A 17,443-nucleotide genomic window follows, 5' to 3' on the forward strand; every position below is an offset into this window, starting at 1 on the left:
AGAAACGGTTGTTAAAATTATTTTACTCCCACCACTGTCTCAGGGGGATAAGTGTTTGAAAGAAAGGGACACTTGGAAGGGCCCACTGCCAAACCCAACATCTGAAGATGGCAACTGAACTGAACTAAAGTGCTCTGTTCCATCTTATTGATGTCAAACCTGCAGTAGTGAAAGTTAAGCAATAAAGCCAGGAGGATAAGTAGAGTTTTACTGACTCTTAAGCAAAAGAAAAATTGCTTTGAGCTCCAAAACTACGTTAGTTCTTGCTTGTGCTACTGTCTCTCTTTCTCTCTCTCTCTCTCTCACTGTCTTTCTCTAACAACATTTATTTTTATTTTTACTTGTTCTGAAATAATGCATGTGTTTGGAATATTATCAAGAAGAAGAAATGGTTCAAATGACATATTTTGTTAGCCTTAAGGTGTGCACCTGACCTTATTTATTTTTTTTATCTCAAGAAATATGTGGGTCAGTGAGTCACACTGTGACCATGATGAGTTTTGAAATAGAAAAGAGCCTCCACTGGCACTAAAGAGGCTCTTGACCTTTTTTTTTAAAAAAAAATCTTACATCAGGGAAAGGCATTTGGAAATTACTCAAAACATTTAAGGATCAATAACCCATGCACAACTGTTCAGTGTACTTCCTCTGATAAAAATAAAATCAGCAGTATCAGCTGCGTGTAATGTGGGGCATACAATTGTTTTATTGTTTAATGAAAACACAACTAAGGCACTCAGAAATTGGTCCCCATAGCAATGTACAAACTGCAATCTGAGCCATAATGCCAACTCCACAGAGCACCAGTCCTACCTGCATATTATGCATAGTTTCCCGCAGCTGATCCAGCTGATGGGCAGAGTTTAGGGCTTCCAAACGAATGTCAGTCAGTTTCATTTCTTTTTCCCATAGTTCTGAGCGTAATTCTGAAACCTCCTTTTTCTCGGGTTCTTCTTCATTGGTCTGGAAAAGTCTTGCATAGGGAACGAAAAGCCATTAAAGCAGAGAATAAAAGACAAGTACCGTGTACAGAATTAATGTTATGTCAAACTTAATCTAATCTGCCCATTCTAATCTTCCCAAATACCAAAGTGCCCCACACAAGCCTTCCTCTTCTGCCTCCATTACAGCTGGAGGCTGGACTTACTCAGTGGTATCCATGCCTACAGAAGAGGAGTTGGAAGATTTGATGGAAGGAGAGACTGTTTCCATGGATCCGTGCTGCAGTTTTGGTGATGATGGTGCTGAAGAATCAGGGGTGGCGATTTCCTCTATATCAGAATAGGAGGAGGCAGATTTTGGACCCTTTTTGATGCTGAAAGCTTTGTTGAAAGAACTCCTTAACTGAAGAGGAAAATACAGATAGAGAAAAGGTTAGGAAAGCCCACCCAGAGTCTTCATTAAAACAAGGAAATTCCTCTCTAATCATTTTGAATACTTTTCAAAGACACTCAGTATCCTCGATTGTTTTTTAAAATATAATCGCATATATCATACACCAGACAGAATGTTTCTAACATTAAGTAAGCCAACAGCTGTTTTAAGAGAATTTATATTCTTTCAAATACAGATTGCTACATTTAATTAATTACTATTTAAGATACAGATTAATATGCATTCCACCCATAAGCATGCACTGAGTGGTGGTGGTGGTGGGGAAACCCAATTTTTCCAAACATCTTTCAAGAATAGGAATGCAAGCATATAAAAGGTGATTGAAAGGTTAAGAAGTATCTATGATTTGTGTTCAGTGCACCTTAATTAGGCTCCCCAAGCTACCAGCCAGCAGACCTAAGACGATTCAGCAGCAATGCTGGTTGGTTTCAAGCAAGCCAATGTAAATAAGTTGGGCCAGGGTGTGGGGCCTTGAAAGCCCTTTTGACAAAAGTAGGCTTGCTCCCCTTCGACTCATGGCATGTGAAATGCCTCAAGCTGAGTCAGCTGCTGGCAAGGAAGTGAAATTATTCTAAATGTCACTATTATTATCTCTCGCCACGAAAAGAACCAGATGGCTTGCATGATTGGAAACCATAAATCTGAGTCCTTGCGGGAAGCTAAATATATAAACCTTGTTTGTTTGAAAGAAAGTTTGCTTGAAAGAAACACAGCCCAGCATGTCCTGAAATTCCAAAGCAATAATGTATCTCTTGCAGGTTAGGGAAAATGCAGATATGTGGTGGGTCCTTCTCTCCCCACCCCCAAGCAGCTACTTTAGGAACATAAATAAATGACCTTATTCTGCACACTCATGAAGTAAATCATATTCAGACATGTCCAAGACTGAAACCTGGACATGTCTGAACATGCACTAGATTCAATAATCAGCAACAACAATGACACAGATCAACTGAAGTCTTACATAGAATTGCTGCCATTGTCGTGTATGTCTAATGTATCAGAAGGAGATTTGTTCAAAGTGCTCTGGAATTTTAGCAACAAGAACTGTTGCTTCTCGTGGGAAGCAAGTGAGGGTAGGGTTTTATCTGTTCACAAAAATCTTAAAAAGTGAAGAGAGTGACACTTGGACAACAGGTTTATAATCTAATTATAATGCACTACCACTATCTCTTTATGGAAACTTGGATTCTTAGGAGTAGACAAGACTCGTCTCAGAAGAGCCGATGCTTTCCCTGTGGCTATTTAGGAACTTGGTTCAGTTACAAGTTTATTATAAACATGCCATAATTGATTCCTTGGATCACATGGTTGCTTTCTTCAAAGCAGAGGAAAAAAGATACTGAGGAAAATCTGAGCATTCAAAAGGTTCTAGTGGGAGTAACCACATTTTAGTGGATCTAGTCATTGCTTGGGAACTTTGTATGTCTATAGGTCTATCATAGCCAAAACAAAGAGGTATAAATATAAATTTAAAATCTTTATCCGAGGAATTATAATAATTAAAAAAAAAACAGGAAAGGGAAAGGGAGACAGAATTCATGCATTTCTTCTTGTCACCATGACAGGAAAGAAGTCATTGTACTCATAACATGCATTCTATTTGTTACACATTCAGACATTAAAGGTAAATGTTCCCCTCTCACATATGTGCTAGTGGTTCCAGACTCTCGGGGGCGGTGCTCATCTCCATTTCAAAGCTAAAGAGTGGCCGGTATGACTAAATGCCGAAAGCGCATGGAACACTGTTAGCTTCCCACCAAAGGTGGTTCCTATTTTTCTACTTGCATTTTACATGCTTTTGAACTGCTAGGTTGGCAGAAGCTGGGACAAGTAACAGGAGCTCACTCCATTACACGGCACTACCACCGACCTCCGTTCCTTCCGGCAAAAGTTAAAGACTCACCTATTTCAATCAGCTGGCCTGGCACTTTCTTAGTTTTACCTCCCGGGGATTTATTTTATTTTAATTGGGTTTGGGGTTTTAATTGTGATGTTTTTAGGATTAGAATATATTTATTTCTTAGTACAGCCTATCTCCCCCTCCAAATGTATCTTAAATGTATTTTATTATTATGACCGATTTTATTAGTATTGACTGTACACCGCCCCGAGTCCCTTTCTGGGAGAGGGGCGGTCTAAAAATCTAAGAAATAAAAAATACTAGAGATTCGAACTGCCAACCTTTCTGATTGACAAGCTCAGAGTCTTAGCCACTGAGCCACCACGTCCCTTCTATTCAGACATTAGTTCTATCATGAAATTATTCTGTTAAGAGCACCATTTTATTCCTGTCTTAATCAGAGAAGGAACAGGAAGGAATAATAAGATGATTTTGCAGTATTGCTGATCATGTCAAGGATAACCTGCAATATTTGTAAAATGCCACAACGTCAAACAGTCACATTTTCTAAGCTTACTGGGTGTGAATAGACCCTTCTGATGCTTATAAATTCATCCAGTTATAAAGCACTATCCTCCTGACCTTATACATTTGGAATTTAAATATGCTCCGACAGTCAATTCTCCATGCCTATCTTCCTTGAAATCTGATACTGATTTATCACATTGACAAATAAGGCTAGGTTGCTTCCCTTTGACACTATAAGCCCTTTCGAGTTTTAATGGAAAGATATCCATCAGAGATGGGAACTAAAAGATGAGCATATTTATCTTGCACTCCAAAGTCTTGCTATTAAAAGACAAAAGAAGCAGACTTTTCTTTCCACAGCATATTGTAAATAAGATTTTTTAAAATATGAAAATAGTTGTATGCTTTGCTCGTGGAAGGACTAAGCAATGCATGACTTTAATCATGCTCAGGCAGAGCATGCAACATGCACACACACATTCACACAGACACAAAACAAGCATCGAGTCACATGTGTATTGAGACAGTAGCAGGAGGAACAGCCACTGTAATGGGTGAAGATAGCACTGTAATGGAAAATAGGGTTTATTCTAATTATCATACTTCTAATTTGCCCATTAACCCAATTCTTGGGGCAGATCACAGAAAGGCTATTTTTCTCCCTCCAAGTCTCTGAAGCAAAAGGGGAAGAAAACTAACTCAAGGGATTTGTTCTTGCTTTTAGCTTCAAATGGCAGTTACTAGTATCTAGGACTCAGAATGGGAACTCACCACAGCCAAATGGCCACAGTTAACTTGCCATGGCCAACTCACCACCACCCATTTGCCATGGCCAGCTCACCACCACCCATTTGCCATGGAACAGTTCAACAATTTAAAATAATTAAAAAATATTTTAATTTTTGTCATTCACATTTCATTATGTCCCTCATTGGGCATCCTTTCTTTAATGATTATATCCCACCATTTCTTCAATATTAGTGTAACTCTTGCTCCACAGCAAATTGTCCTGTGATGAATTTGGCCACAGCAACCTGTCCCACGGTGAGTTGGTTGTGGCAAGTTGGCCATGGGGACTTTTCTTAGACCCTCTAGAACTTGCATTTAGTTCATTTCAGCCTGCTGCAAGCTGTGAATGCTTGGAATCCTGCCTGGATGATCCACGAAAAATACCTGACCTCACTAGTAAGAGCAATGGATCTTAGGGATATAAGTCTTGCCTGGCAGAAACATTCCTGATAAGATGTGACCACAAAGAAATAAAAGAACTGTCATTAAGTTTTTGAATCTTGTTTTGGGGTCATTGAAACTAAATACGCCTAAGTATCAAGAGACTTAAACAAAACTAATATTGAATATGAGAAGCATCATCAAATTACTGGGGTTACTTTGCTATTATTTATTTAAACAGATTTACTTATATCCCTCAACAACAAATAATTAACCACTTATCAAAAAATTCACTATTGATATTACACCTCTAGTTAATGCAATCATTTCTAAATTGGGAACTTTTCCTTAACATGAGAGGAATTGTTTAATTTGTGCACTTTCTCTCTCTTCAGCTACCTGTAGAACTATTTCTAATGATGAAAAAAGAAAGATACTTAAATCTATTCATTTAAATATACTTCCTTCTCTTATGACATGGGTGTCAAACTCAATTTCATTGAGGGCTGCATTAGGGTTGTGTTTGACCTCGGGGGGGGGGCAGGGTGTGTGTGGCTAGGATGAGCATAGCCAGCTCAACATCACTCATGTCGGGAGGGGGGGCTGTGGTGGACCAAGCCCTCTGCCAGCAAAACAGGCTCCTGAGCTCTGTTTTTGACTGCGACAGCCTCCTGCAACCCTCTGCCAGCGAAAACAGAGCTCGCGAGGGTTGTACGCAGCCCTTCCAATCTCTGTTTTTGCTGGTAGAGGCACTGTAGGTCAGTCCTTCACTGTTTCCAAGGAGGCCCCGTGGGCCAGATCTAAGTACCCCGTGGGCTGGATCTGATCCCCGGGCCTTGAATTTGACACTCCTGTCTTATGACAACTATAATATGCTTCTATATACCATAAGACTGGAACGCAGTCTTTAAAAACAAACTACAAATGGGAAGTGATTAACAAATACTAGTTTGTGAAAAGAACAATGTTTTTCAGAGTAAATTAGGGCAGATTCAAAATAATATTATCAACAGATATGAAACTTTCCCCCAATCCCAGTGCAGTGCCTCTTACAGTATGACTTGGCAGTGCAAGTATATGAGCAAATGGGACGGTTAGTTTCACAAGTGTTGAGCTGTCCCATGTACAATGGAGTGACCAACATAGGGAAAGGTCTGGGAAGAAGGTGGAAGGGAAGTTCCAAGCTTACCTCATATACCTGAAAATAAAAGAGTGTTGTAGATCAGCATTGAAGGAAGAAAAGGGAAAAAACAGTAGAGCAAGACTTAATCATGCACTCCGCTCAGAGCTCCCTGCCCAGAAGAAGCAGGGATGTTCAGCGTACAGAGGCAGAACAGACTCCTATCCAGTTTTCCTAAAGGGAAGACACACACACTGAGCAGAGAGCTGGGGGTATAGGCTCTCCTTGGAACAGTGGGGAAATACCAGAGCTGTAAGGATAACGTACAGGAAAAATAAGGACTCACATTAGAAGCACAAATAGTGACTTGTCATGCAAAAAAAAAGTTGCGACGAATTAAGAATAATTGCACATTATTCTCTGTCTCAAAATGTTTCACTTCAATTACTTTTCTTTTTTTTCTGTTTAAAGAGAAGCCAAATAACTGAGACTTTTCTGTTCTATATGCTGGCTCAAAACAAACTGTTGCAATGAGAACAGAAAAACATCAAATAGTTAAAAGTTCGAGATGGGATTGAGTGGGCAGGAAAAAAAATGCATATTGGGTACCTTTTAAGTGCATGTGTTTGTTTTTAATAAAAATCCATGATATAGACATCACTTCCCTTGATCATCATAATTAAATATGATTGGTGTATACTTCATAGGCTATAGTTTAGCAGTGGATAAATTCCACCTGCAGCAAGCAACTTTATATTTGAATTCAAGAGCAAAATAATGCAAACTAAAATTCTGTCAGAAATATTTTCTCCAAGCAGGTATAGCTACTGCTATAGATAAGAATTCTGGAATAACCATGATTATCATTCTATTATCTATTCTGATAAAACACTGCAGGATTTCATATTCATAAACTGTAGAAGTAAACTTAAATTTCCTTGGCTTCACTTCTCTCTTGACCTACCCAGCTTTTCTTCTTCTTCTTCTTGGCATCTGCATCTTTGCTACTACCAATGCTAGAATGGCTGGTGATGCTATTCAGGCTGGATATACTATCTGATGAGTTTTGCCTCTTGATTCGTAGTTCTGGACAACAAGGGGAAAAAAACCCAGTCAGAATGTATGCATTTCTTTCCTTTAATTTAATATTATCTCAGAAAGGTTAGGATTCTGCGTGAAAGCAATCAGCGTATTTATCTAAAAGATACCAACTCAAGATTCAAAATAGGGACATGGAGAATACTAGGGAAAGAGATGTATAAGTGCAATATGCATTTAAAACCAGGAATTGATTGCCTATATTTAGAGAAAGAGGCATATGGCTTTCCCTAGTGCCTAATAGATTCGGATATTGACTGATGCTGACACACACAAATGTACACCAAATCTATCATAGAGAAGGTGCTGATAAAAAATATCCTCAAGGATTATGAGCATCAACCGCTGTCCTCACCTTTGGGTGTAATATCAGTTCCATTCAAGGCCCCTTGGATAACAGCATGGGCTTCTGAATTCTTCTTCTTCAAGAAATCAATAGTTTCCCGCAAATCCAACAACTCAGTGTCCTAGAAGACATTGCGTAATGTATTAATGCCTTGGGTTTTATTCTTTCACTAAGAATTCTTCTGAGTAATATTAGGGAAAAGCCATTTTTCTTATATTCCAAACAGTACAAAGAAGCTGCATCTAACCAGGATTTTAATTTCTCAAAACAATACCATCCCAATGTTTCTTTCAGGGAAGAATGGTTTAATTTTCTGAGTATAGTTTCCTAGTTTTTCTTTCAGTAAAACAGCTAATTAAGCATGAGAAAAAGATTACTTTTTAAAATATTTTATTTTATTTGTACAAACTTCACATCTTTGCAACACATTACATTTTTTACATATCTGTTGTGATTCTTTTATCTATACAAATAAATCTTTTATAACTATAACTTTACATATTTGTGCATTTACATTATTTCATACTTTTTTCATTCTATATATAGTATTCTATATATTCTATGTATAACAGTTTTTGCTACATTTAAGTCATTTTGTATAATATTTATTTGGTATAGTCTATCTCATATTTCTATCTTTTAATCATTTTCCGGTTTTGTAGTTGTCTATTGATTTTTTGATCTTTCTTCCAATTGTACAATAAATCCCATACAGAGTAGTATTCAGACTCTTCTTTCTTTTTTAGTTCTTTCGTGAGCCTATCCATCTCTGCACATTCCAATATTTTTTTATTACATTTTCTTCTGTTGGTATATAATTATTTTTCCAGTTTTGTACGAATGTAATTCTCGCTGCCGTAATTATGTATAGAATTAATATTTTTTTCATAATTTCCTTTTATAATTCCTAACAGAAATAATTCCGGTTTTAGTGCAATTTGGTGTGTAGTAATCTCCTCTAGCCAATCTTTTATTTTTTTTCCAATACTTTTTCGCAGATGTGCACATCCACCACATATGCTAGTATGTTCCATGTTGTTGGTTGCATTTCCAACAGATAGGTGAACACTCTGGAATATTTTCGCAATTCTCGCTGGTGGAAGGTGCCATCTGTAGAACATCTTGTACATGTTCTCCTATATGCTGTTGCCATTGTTAATTTGTAGTTTATTTCCCAATTTTTTTTCCCATTCTGCCAATTCTATACCATACCCAAAATTTATCGCCCATGTTATCATCATTTCTTTCACAGTTTCTTCTTCCATTTTGAATTTTAATAAATAGTGATATATTTTTCAATCACTTTTTCTTCGGTTCCCTGTAGAATTTTATCCAGCTGTTGCGGCTCCTTGTAAAATCCATCCCTTTCCCTGTCTTTTTTATACCTTGCCTATATTTGTAAACAGGCCCACCAGCGTATATCTATTCCCTTGTCTTTCAATTCTTGCCTTGTTTTTAGTCTTTCTTGGTTGTCTAATATGTCTTTATATCTTATTATTTTGTTTATGTCCAATACATTCGGGTATATCAGAGCTTCCATGGTGGATAGCCAGATTGGGATTTTGTTGTAGTGTTTTGTTTTGTTTTTTAACCATATTTGTAGTAGAGCTTTTCTAACTAAATGTTTTTGGAAATAGCTATGAATTTTGTCTTTCCCATCCCAGATGAAGGCGTGCCAACCCAGTTCCAAATTATAACCTTCTATTGTTAGTAATCTTCTGTTTTTTGATTAATCCAGTCCCTTATCCAGGTGAGAGCTGCTGCTTGATAATAAAGCTCCCAATCGAAAAGTCCAAATCCTCCTCTTTCTCTACTGTCCTGTAACAATTTTAATTTACCGTATTTTTCGCCCTATAAGACGCTCCGGAATATAAGACACACCCAATTTTAAAGGAGGAAAATCTAGAAAAAAAAGATTCTGAACCAAATACTGTAGTAAAATATTTTATATCAACTGTATAAAGTTAACAGCAGTTTAAGAACAATTTTATGTCCCCCATTTTTAGATGACCCAGGCAATGTTCCCTCTAATTTTTTTTCAGTGTGAGCAGAAAAGTATAGTGTTTGAGCGGCACATTTTTATGCCTGAGCAGCACCTGAATTTTTTTCACAGGTGTCACCTAAGACAACAACAAAATCAGTATTATTTGAAACTCGGGGGGCGCTGGCGGGAGCTTTGGCGGCTTCACTTCTCACTGTCAGGAAATCTGCCGCAGCGTCGGGCAGCAAATGTGGTGCTGTTAGAGGAGGAGGAGGCAGCAGCAGATATTCCAGTAGCGGCAGGGGCTTTGAGGGTTTATTTTAGCCGCAGAGCCGGGCACAAGCAGCTAGGATTGGCCACCCACAAAGGACCTCTCCGGGCTTGCTTTGCTGAACTAGAGTCAGTCACCCCGCGCTCACCAAAACAAGTCCGGGGAGGTCCTTTGCAGGCAGCCAGTTCTAGCCGTCTGCAAAGGACCTCCCCAGCCTCCGGCGCCTGTGACAGTACAAAACACTGCGCGGCAGTTGGAAACTGCTGTGCAGTGTTTTGTTGCCACGCACCTTAGAGGGAACAGTAGACCCAGGTGGCTACATTCGGCCTATAACACGCACCCAGATTTTCACCCTCTTTTTTGGAGTAAAAAAGTGCGTCTTATAGGGCGAAAAATACGGTAATTCGTGGTTTTTTTCCCTGACCAAATAAAATGTGTAATTAATTTGTTTAAATCTATGAAAAGTTTTCCCTAGGCTAATCGGTACCACTTGAAATAAAAATAAAAATTTTGGTAGTAATGATTCCCATTTTAATGATGGGAATTCTTCCCATTAATGATATTTGTAGTTTCCTCCAATTTTCCAGATCTTTCTTAATTTTCTGAATCATTTTAACATAATTATCTTCCTTAATTGTTGAGCATTTCCCTGTCAGCCAAATTCCTAAATATTTTACTTTTTTTACTATTTGCATTCCCATGTTTCCCTCTAATTTTTGCTCTTGTTTTTTGGTGAAATTCTTCGTAATGATCTTTGTTTTGTTCTCATTAATTTTAAGCCCCACTATCTTACCAAATTCCTCTATTTTTTGAATTAATTTAGTTCCTGATTTTAATGGATCCTCTAATATGAATACCACATCGTCCACAAATGCCTGTGTTTTATATTCCTCTTTTTTTATTTTTAATCCCTCTATTTCTTGATTGTTTCTAATTTCTGTTAATAGAACTTCCAGTGTTAGTATAAACAATAGAGGTGATAATGGGCAACCCTGTCTCACACCTTTCCATATTTTAAATTCTTCTGTAGTGTCACTATTTATTATTACTTTTGCTGTCTGAGTCAAATAAATTGATTCTATCATTTTTATAAATTTTTCTCCAAATCTCATCATTTTAACTGTGTGATAATGAAATGCCAATTCAAGTTATCCAAGGCCTTTGGGGCATCTAAAAAGACCAGTGCAGCTTGTTTTACCGGATTCTCTTCAAAATATTCTAGTGTGTTTATAATTATCCTCATAGTTTTTTAACTGGCGTTTTGAATTAATTTAGTTCCTGATTTTAATGGATCCTCTAATATGAATACCACATCGTCCACAAATGCCTGTGTTTTATATTCCTCTTTTTTAATTTTTAATCCCTTTATTTCTTGATTGTTTCTAATTTCTGTTAATAGAACTTCCAGTGTTAGTATAAATAATAGAGGTGATAATGGACAACCCTGTCTCACTCCTTTCCATATTTTAAATTCTTCTGTAGTGTCACTATTTATTATTACTTTTGCTGTCTGAGCCGAATAAATTGATTCTATCATTTTAATAAATTTTTCTCCAAATCTCATCATTTTTAACTGTGTGATGATGAAATGCCAATTCAAGTTGTCCAAGGCCTTTTGGGCATCTGAAAAGACCAGCGCAGCTTATTTTCCCAGATTCTCTTCATAATATTCTAGTGTGTTTATAATTATCCTCATATTGTTTTTTAACTGGCGTTTTGGTAAGAAGCCGTTTTGATCTGTGTGAATGATTTCATTTAATATTTTTTTAATTCGCTCTGCCATTATTGATGTAAAGATTTTATAATCTGCATTTAGTAAAGAGATTGGTCTGTAATTTTTTATTTGTTGATGGTCCGAATCCTCTTTGGGTTATATATGCTTCCCTCCATGATTTTGGTAGCTTTGCTTCTATAAGTGCTTCATTAAATAAATCTAAAATCACTGTTTCTGTCTGCTCTTGCGTTGCTTTATAAAATTCTACAGGTATACCGTCTGGGCCTGGTGTTTTATTATTTTTTTGTCTCTTCAATGCTTCCTTTAATTCTATCACTGTGATTTTTTTGTTTAGCATTTCTCTTCTCTCTTCCTAAATTTCATGTAGATTCTTTTTATTTAAGTATTGTTTGATATTGTCTTGTAATATATTTTCTTTACTGTACAGTTTCTTGAAAAATTTCTGTACTATATTTTTTTTCCTCTTTCTGATATTGTATGTTTCCCCTTTCATCTTGTAAGCGATGTATTCTTCTTTTTCCTTTTCCTTTTTTCAATTTGTGTGCTAATCAACTTCCCGGTTTATTCGCATTTTAAAAATAGTTTTCTTTTGCAAATTTTATTTTTGGGACTATCTCTCCTTGTTTCACCAAATTTAATTTGTGTTTTATTAGTTCTTCTTTCTCCTTTATTTTTGTTTCTTGTGGATTTTTTGCAGGTCCACTTCCAATTTTATAAAGTTCTTTCTCTAATGTTTCTTGTTTTTGTCTCTTTTCCTTGTTTTTCCTTGCCAAATATGCTATTGTCAACCCTCTTGTAAAAGCTTTTGTGGTGTCTCATAGGTTTTGTAATGATGTTTCTTCTTTCTTATTTATTTTATAGAAAAGTTTCAATTCCTTTTCTATCATTTTATATATTCTTTATCTTTCAATATTTTTTCATTCATTGTCCATCTCTTTTTCTTTTTTGGTCCTTTCCATGTTATTTTTATTGGGTTGTGATCTGCCCAGGTGTTTATCATTATTTCAATCTCTTCTGTATCTCTTCTCAATTCTTGGGTTGACCAAATCATATCTATACTTGACCATGACTTGTGGGGATTTGAATAATATATAAATTGTTTGTTTCCTATGTTCCTTTCTCTCCATACATCTTTCAGGCTCAGTTCCTGCACCATTTCGAAAAAGGTAAATGGTAGCATTCTTTTTTTTCTTATTTCTTTTGTTACTCTTGTAGTCATCGTTAATATATGTTATAGCACTGAAGTCGCCAATTAGACATATATCTTCATATTCTATTTCTGTTATTTTTTGGTATATCTTCTTGTAAAATTCTTTTTGGTTTTTATTTGGGATATATATTGCTGTGAGGAGAACTTTTCTTTGTTCTGTTTCTATTTCTATCATTAAACTCCTCCCCTCTTCATCTGCATATTTTTTTGTGTTTATCCATTCTTTAATGTATATTGCAATTCCTCTTTTTTTTGTGCTATTGTTGTAAATAATTTTCCTAACCTTGGATATTCTAGTAGCTTGCCATACTGGCTTTTGATATGTACCTCTTGAAGGCATACTATGTCCATATTCATTTTTTGTAATCTAGTCAAAGTTTGCCTTCTCTTTTCCGATGAGTTTAATCCATTTATAGTTAGTGAGAGTAACTTAATTTCTTGTTCCATTGTGTTATTTGTGTGCCACCCTTAGTTTCCTTGCGTTTCTTGTCTCTATTCCTATTCTACTACCTTCTTGTTCTATTTGTTCTCTTTCCTGTCTTCTTCTTTCTTCTCTTTCTCCCTCCCTGTTTTCAACTGTCTGTTCTTCTTGGCTTCTACTCTCTGGTTCCTCTCTACTTTCTTGTTCTTCCTTAACAGTGAAGTGATGTTCAAAGAACTCATACACTTTTTCAACTGTGTCTATTTTATATCCTTTATCTTGCCAGGTAATCATCACTCCCTCTGGTGTAAGCCATCTGAGCATTACATTGTACCTTATTAATTGTTGTGTAAGAAACTGATATTGCCCTCTCTGGTCTCTCACTATTTTCGGGATTTGTCTCAGAATTTGTATCTCTCTTTTTTATATGTTATTTGTTCTTCTCTCACTTTCTTATATACTTCATATCTTACCGATTTTCTAGTAAAGCATACGTGGATTTCTTTTGTGTCTCCCCGCGTAATTTGTGTGGATTCGGTACACCTCGTCTATGTCCCTTCTTGTTTCTTGTTTGTTTTTTTTGTAATATGTTCGCAACAATCTCTGTAATTGTTTCCCCTAAATCCTCCTCCTTTTCTTCTACTATATTTTGAAAGTGCAGAAAGTAGCCAGCTTTTTCTAATTCCAAAAATACTATTTTCCCCCTAATTGTCTGTTTAGTGTAGTCAGCTTCTCATCTACCATCTCTATTCTCTTCTCTGTTTTTTCTGCCTTTGTTTCTACTTTTTGAATTTTTTGGTGATTTTTTGTTATTTCACTTTGTATTTTCCCTATTCTATCATCTATTCTTCTAATCTCACTCTTCATTTCTCTCATTTCTAGTTTAATTTCTCCTAGTTTCTTCGTGATTTTTTGTAATTGTTTCTTGTGTTTTCAGCATTGTTTCTTGTATCATTGCTAATGCATCTTGTATACACTAAAGGTTCATTGTTGAGTTCGCTTTCTCTAGATTCAGTGTTCTCTCAATTGTGCGCTGGTTTGAGGGTAAAGATGTTGCTGATGCTGGATTGTGTGCTGCCTTCCTATTCATTTTACTAATTGTTGTACTAGTCATTTTTGATTTTAATTTCCTTACAATTTTTCTCACAATAGATGGCGCTGTTACTCTTCTTTTGTATAGGCTTTTTTTTCCTCTTCAAAAGTCCGATGTTTGCTTTTCTACACCCCACTTTATCTCAAGTATTCCAAAATAGTTCTCTCCCCTTCTTCGCTATTGTCACTGATTTGTCTGACTCCAATTTTGGTTTATTTTCCAAATCGCTCCAACAGTCCTCGCCTCCTCTCCTTATTCCATTCCGTTCTCAAGTCACTCCAAACCTTCTATTGCTACATGAAATCGCTTGCTTTCTTGCCTCCTTGTAGCTGCCGATATTGAGCTGTATCCAGCTGGCTTCAAAGCTTTGAAATTCTAGCTCAATGAGTCCTTAATAGAATTTATACCATTTTAACTGTTTAAAATATTCTCACCAATGCTGCTGTGTTGCTATTTTCACTCCCTCATATGCGGCAGTCACCACCCAAAATCGGCCATGGATGCCGATTTCTTCTCTGGTGATTTCAAGGGCTTTTCCCTCCTCCGATAGGGAAGTTGCTTGCTTCCTCCTTTGGGGCCCGGGCTCACACTCTCTCCTGTTGACCCTCCAGGTTCAACTCATCCTTTTTCAGGATCTTCACCACAAAAACTCGAGCAAAGCTAGTAGAGCTATCATTCCATTGCCCTCATGGAAGTGACGTCACCGCAGGAAGTCCAAGATTACTATACCTATTGTACTTATTTTTGTGTCTTTTAAAGAGACATAAATAACAATAACATGACTGGGGCAAAAACCCATAAAAAGCCTAACCTGTAGACTGCCTAAACATATTCTAAGAAACGGAAAAACTGAAAAGTGTCTAGTATTAAATAAGCAAGACTGATTAATTTTCTTTTGCTTTATGTTAATTGATCTGGAAGAATTGTAAATTGTGTCAAGTGGCAATAGCTGGATGAATTTGGTTAATCTTGAAAAAGCTATTTAGAGACACACCTGATAGGAGACCCTGGGAAATACCATGGCTACAGATTAGACTTTACCTTTCTATATAGTAATTCACCCCATTGAAGATGTATAAACTAATATTTTAACAAATACCCAATTCTGGAGAATAAATTATTATATAAACAAAACTGAAAGGTTTATGATCCAAGTCTGTAGACACAAAAGCAGAATTGGTTTTCTTTCCTATACTGGAAGTTTTTGCTTTTAGCTGAGCTTGGATCATATTGCCTAATATCAATTGTCTAAGAGAACTAAATTATAATTATAATTTTCTTCTTCTTTCACCATCTACAACCCTGAGAATTAAAAAAAAATGTTCTTGAACAGGAAAGCTAAAGTGACTTTTTGCTTCTCCTCTTCTCTGATCTAATGACTCACCTTTTCTTCTGCAGTCTCTGCCAAATGCCGCAGACGGGATGTCATGTTTACCAGACTTTGTTCGAATGCTGCTACTAAGTTAGCCTAGCAAGAAAAATAAGAGCCAATTTTAGTCATAGCCCAATCAAAGTACATAAAATAACATTAAAGTCATGGTTTGACAAACTTTTTACCAACAGGAGAATGAAAATTAGTCCCAAACTTCTGAACCTGTAACTAAGAGGAGTGAAAATGAGCACTATGTAAATTAAAAGCTGTACTAAACAGTAGGATTTGATTTCACTCTATTATTATTCACTTCCCATAGCTAGTTCTGAGCTGCAGGTAGTATGACAGACAATGAATGTTGGCTAGCTTCAAAGATGCTTCAGGCAATGGCTTCCAGGTGTGAATCTAGGCAGGTCAGATGTCCCTACAAGCATCTGTTTGAGTTGGGACAACAGTGTGACAAAGACTGATCAACAGGTGGTAAGTTCGGACTAATGAAATTTTCTCTGGAGAAAGAGAGATCAAGATATGATCCACGTGTGCTCTGGATAGCTACTCTGCTCAAAACCACTATGCAGCCTCTATGGACATTTGATCTACAAAAGCCTTAGTTTCTTAAGCACTTCTGGGAGTATGTTAATTTGCAACTTGAGAGAGAGAGAGAGAGAGAGAGAGATCTTCTGACCAACACGAAAGAATAAAGACACCATGAGTAGCCTTGTTTTTTGGAATACAAAAAACAGTTTCGGTCACCATGATATAAAAAAAGCTATTAAGACACTGGAAACAGTGCAAAGAAAAGCAACAAAGATGATTAGGGGACTAGAGCTAAAACATATGAAGAACAGTTGCAGGAATTACGTATATCTAATCTACTGAAAAGAAGAACTAGGGGTGACATAATAGTAGTGTTCCAAAATTTGAGGGCCTGCCATAAGGGAGCGGGGATCAACCTATTTTCCAAAGCACCTGAAGGCAGGACAAGAAGCAATAGATAGAAACTAATCAAGAAGAGAGGCAACCTAGAACTAAGGAGAAAGTTCCCACAGTTAGAACAATTAATCAGTGGAATGATTTGCCTCCAGAAATAACACTGCAGATTTTTTAAAATGCATTGGACAACCATTAGCCTGAAATGATATAGGGTTTCCTGTCTGAGCAGGGGTTGGACTAGAAGACCTCCAAGGTCTCTTTCAACTCTGTTATTCTGTTAAAGCATCTTAAAGGATTTTGACTTAAAAACCAAAAGCTTAACAAGACTGTGATTTAAGAATGTTGTAAACAAATAAAGAGGACAGCAATTTTAGAAAACAAGAATATTTTTTTCTTTGATAAAAGTACCTTTGAAAATTGTAAAATTAATTAGACAATCAGCCTTGACCTTCTCGGGAGTGTTGATTGTTTAGGATTAAGGAAAGTAGGTACTTAGTCGATTTTATGAAAGGGTAATATGAGTATGACTGTAGTTACAAAGAGCTAATTGGGACCAAAGTGTTAAAGACAGAGAACAAGCAAGATTACTTTCAGCGTAATAATTGACATACTTTTACTTTTTGGCCATAAATATTACAATGGTAGCCACAGGAACAGAAACAAAAAAAAGGAACAAAAAGCAGGGATTCATTACAGATAAGGCCAGATTTATGGCAGAAAAAATTGGCAAGAGAATGACTGAAACAGTTGCCAACAGTTTGGATGCTTTTAAAAAGGAAATGGAAGAAAGAGTTGCAGAGATAAAAAGGAATGTGAAAGAGGACATTTAGAAGATTGAAGAATCTGTAGAACAATTGATTGGAGATGTAAAACAAATTAATGATAAAATGGAAATTGTGGGAATTATGGAAAGTAAGACAGAAGTCA

General features: G+C 36.5%; 1 protein-coding gene across 7 annotated transcripts in view; it reads right to left on the minus strand.

The window, feature by feature from the left end:
• The window catches only part of NAV1 (neuron navigator 1), a 264,216-nt gene that overhangs the window by 10,650 nt on the left and 236,123 nt on the right, over positions 1-17,443 (minus strand). For all 7 annotated transcript variants that reach the window (XM_081948342.1, XM_081948339.1, XM_081948341.1 and 4 more), the window contains 5 exons: positions 15,596-15,679; positions 7,510-7,621; positions 7,021-7,142; positions 1,148-1,344; positions 814-973 (listed from right to left, as the gene is read on the minus strand). In XM_081948342.1, the coding sequence (XP_081804468.1) occupies positions 814-973; positions 1,148-1,344; positions 7,021-7,142; positions 7,510-7,621; positions 15,596-15,679 (675 nt within the window). The remainder of the gene's footprint in view (positions 1-813; positions 974-1,147; positions 1,345-7,020; positions 7,143-7,509; positions 7,622-15,595; positions 15,680-17,443) is intronic.

The sequence above is a fragment of the Natrix helvetica genome (assembly GCF_964273705.1).
Source record: "Natrix helvetica genome assembly, chromosome: 3".
NCBI classification, from domain to species: domain Eukaryota; kingdom Metazoa; phylum Chordata; class Lepidosauria; order Squamata; family Natricidae; genus Natrix; species Natrix helvetica.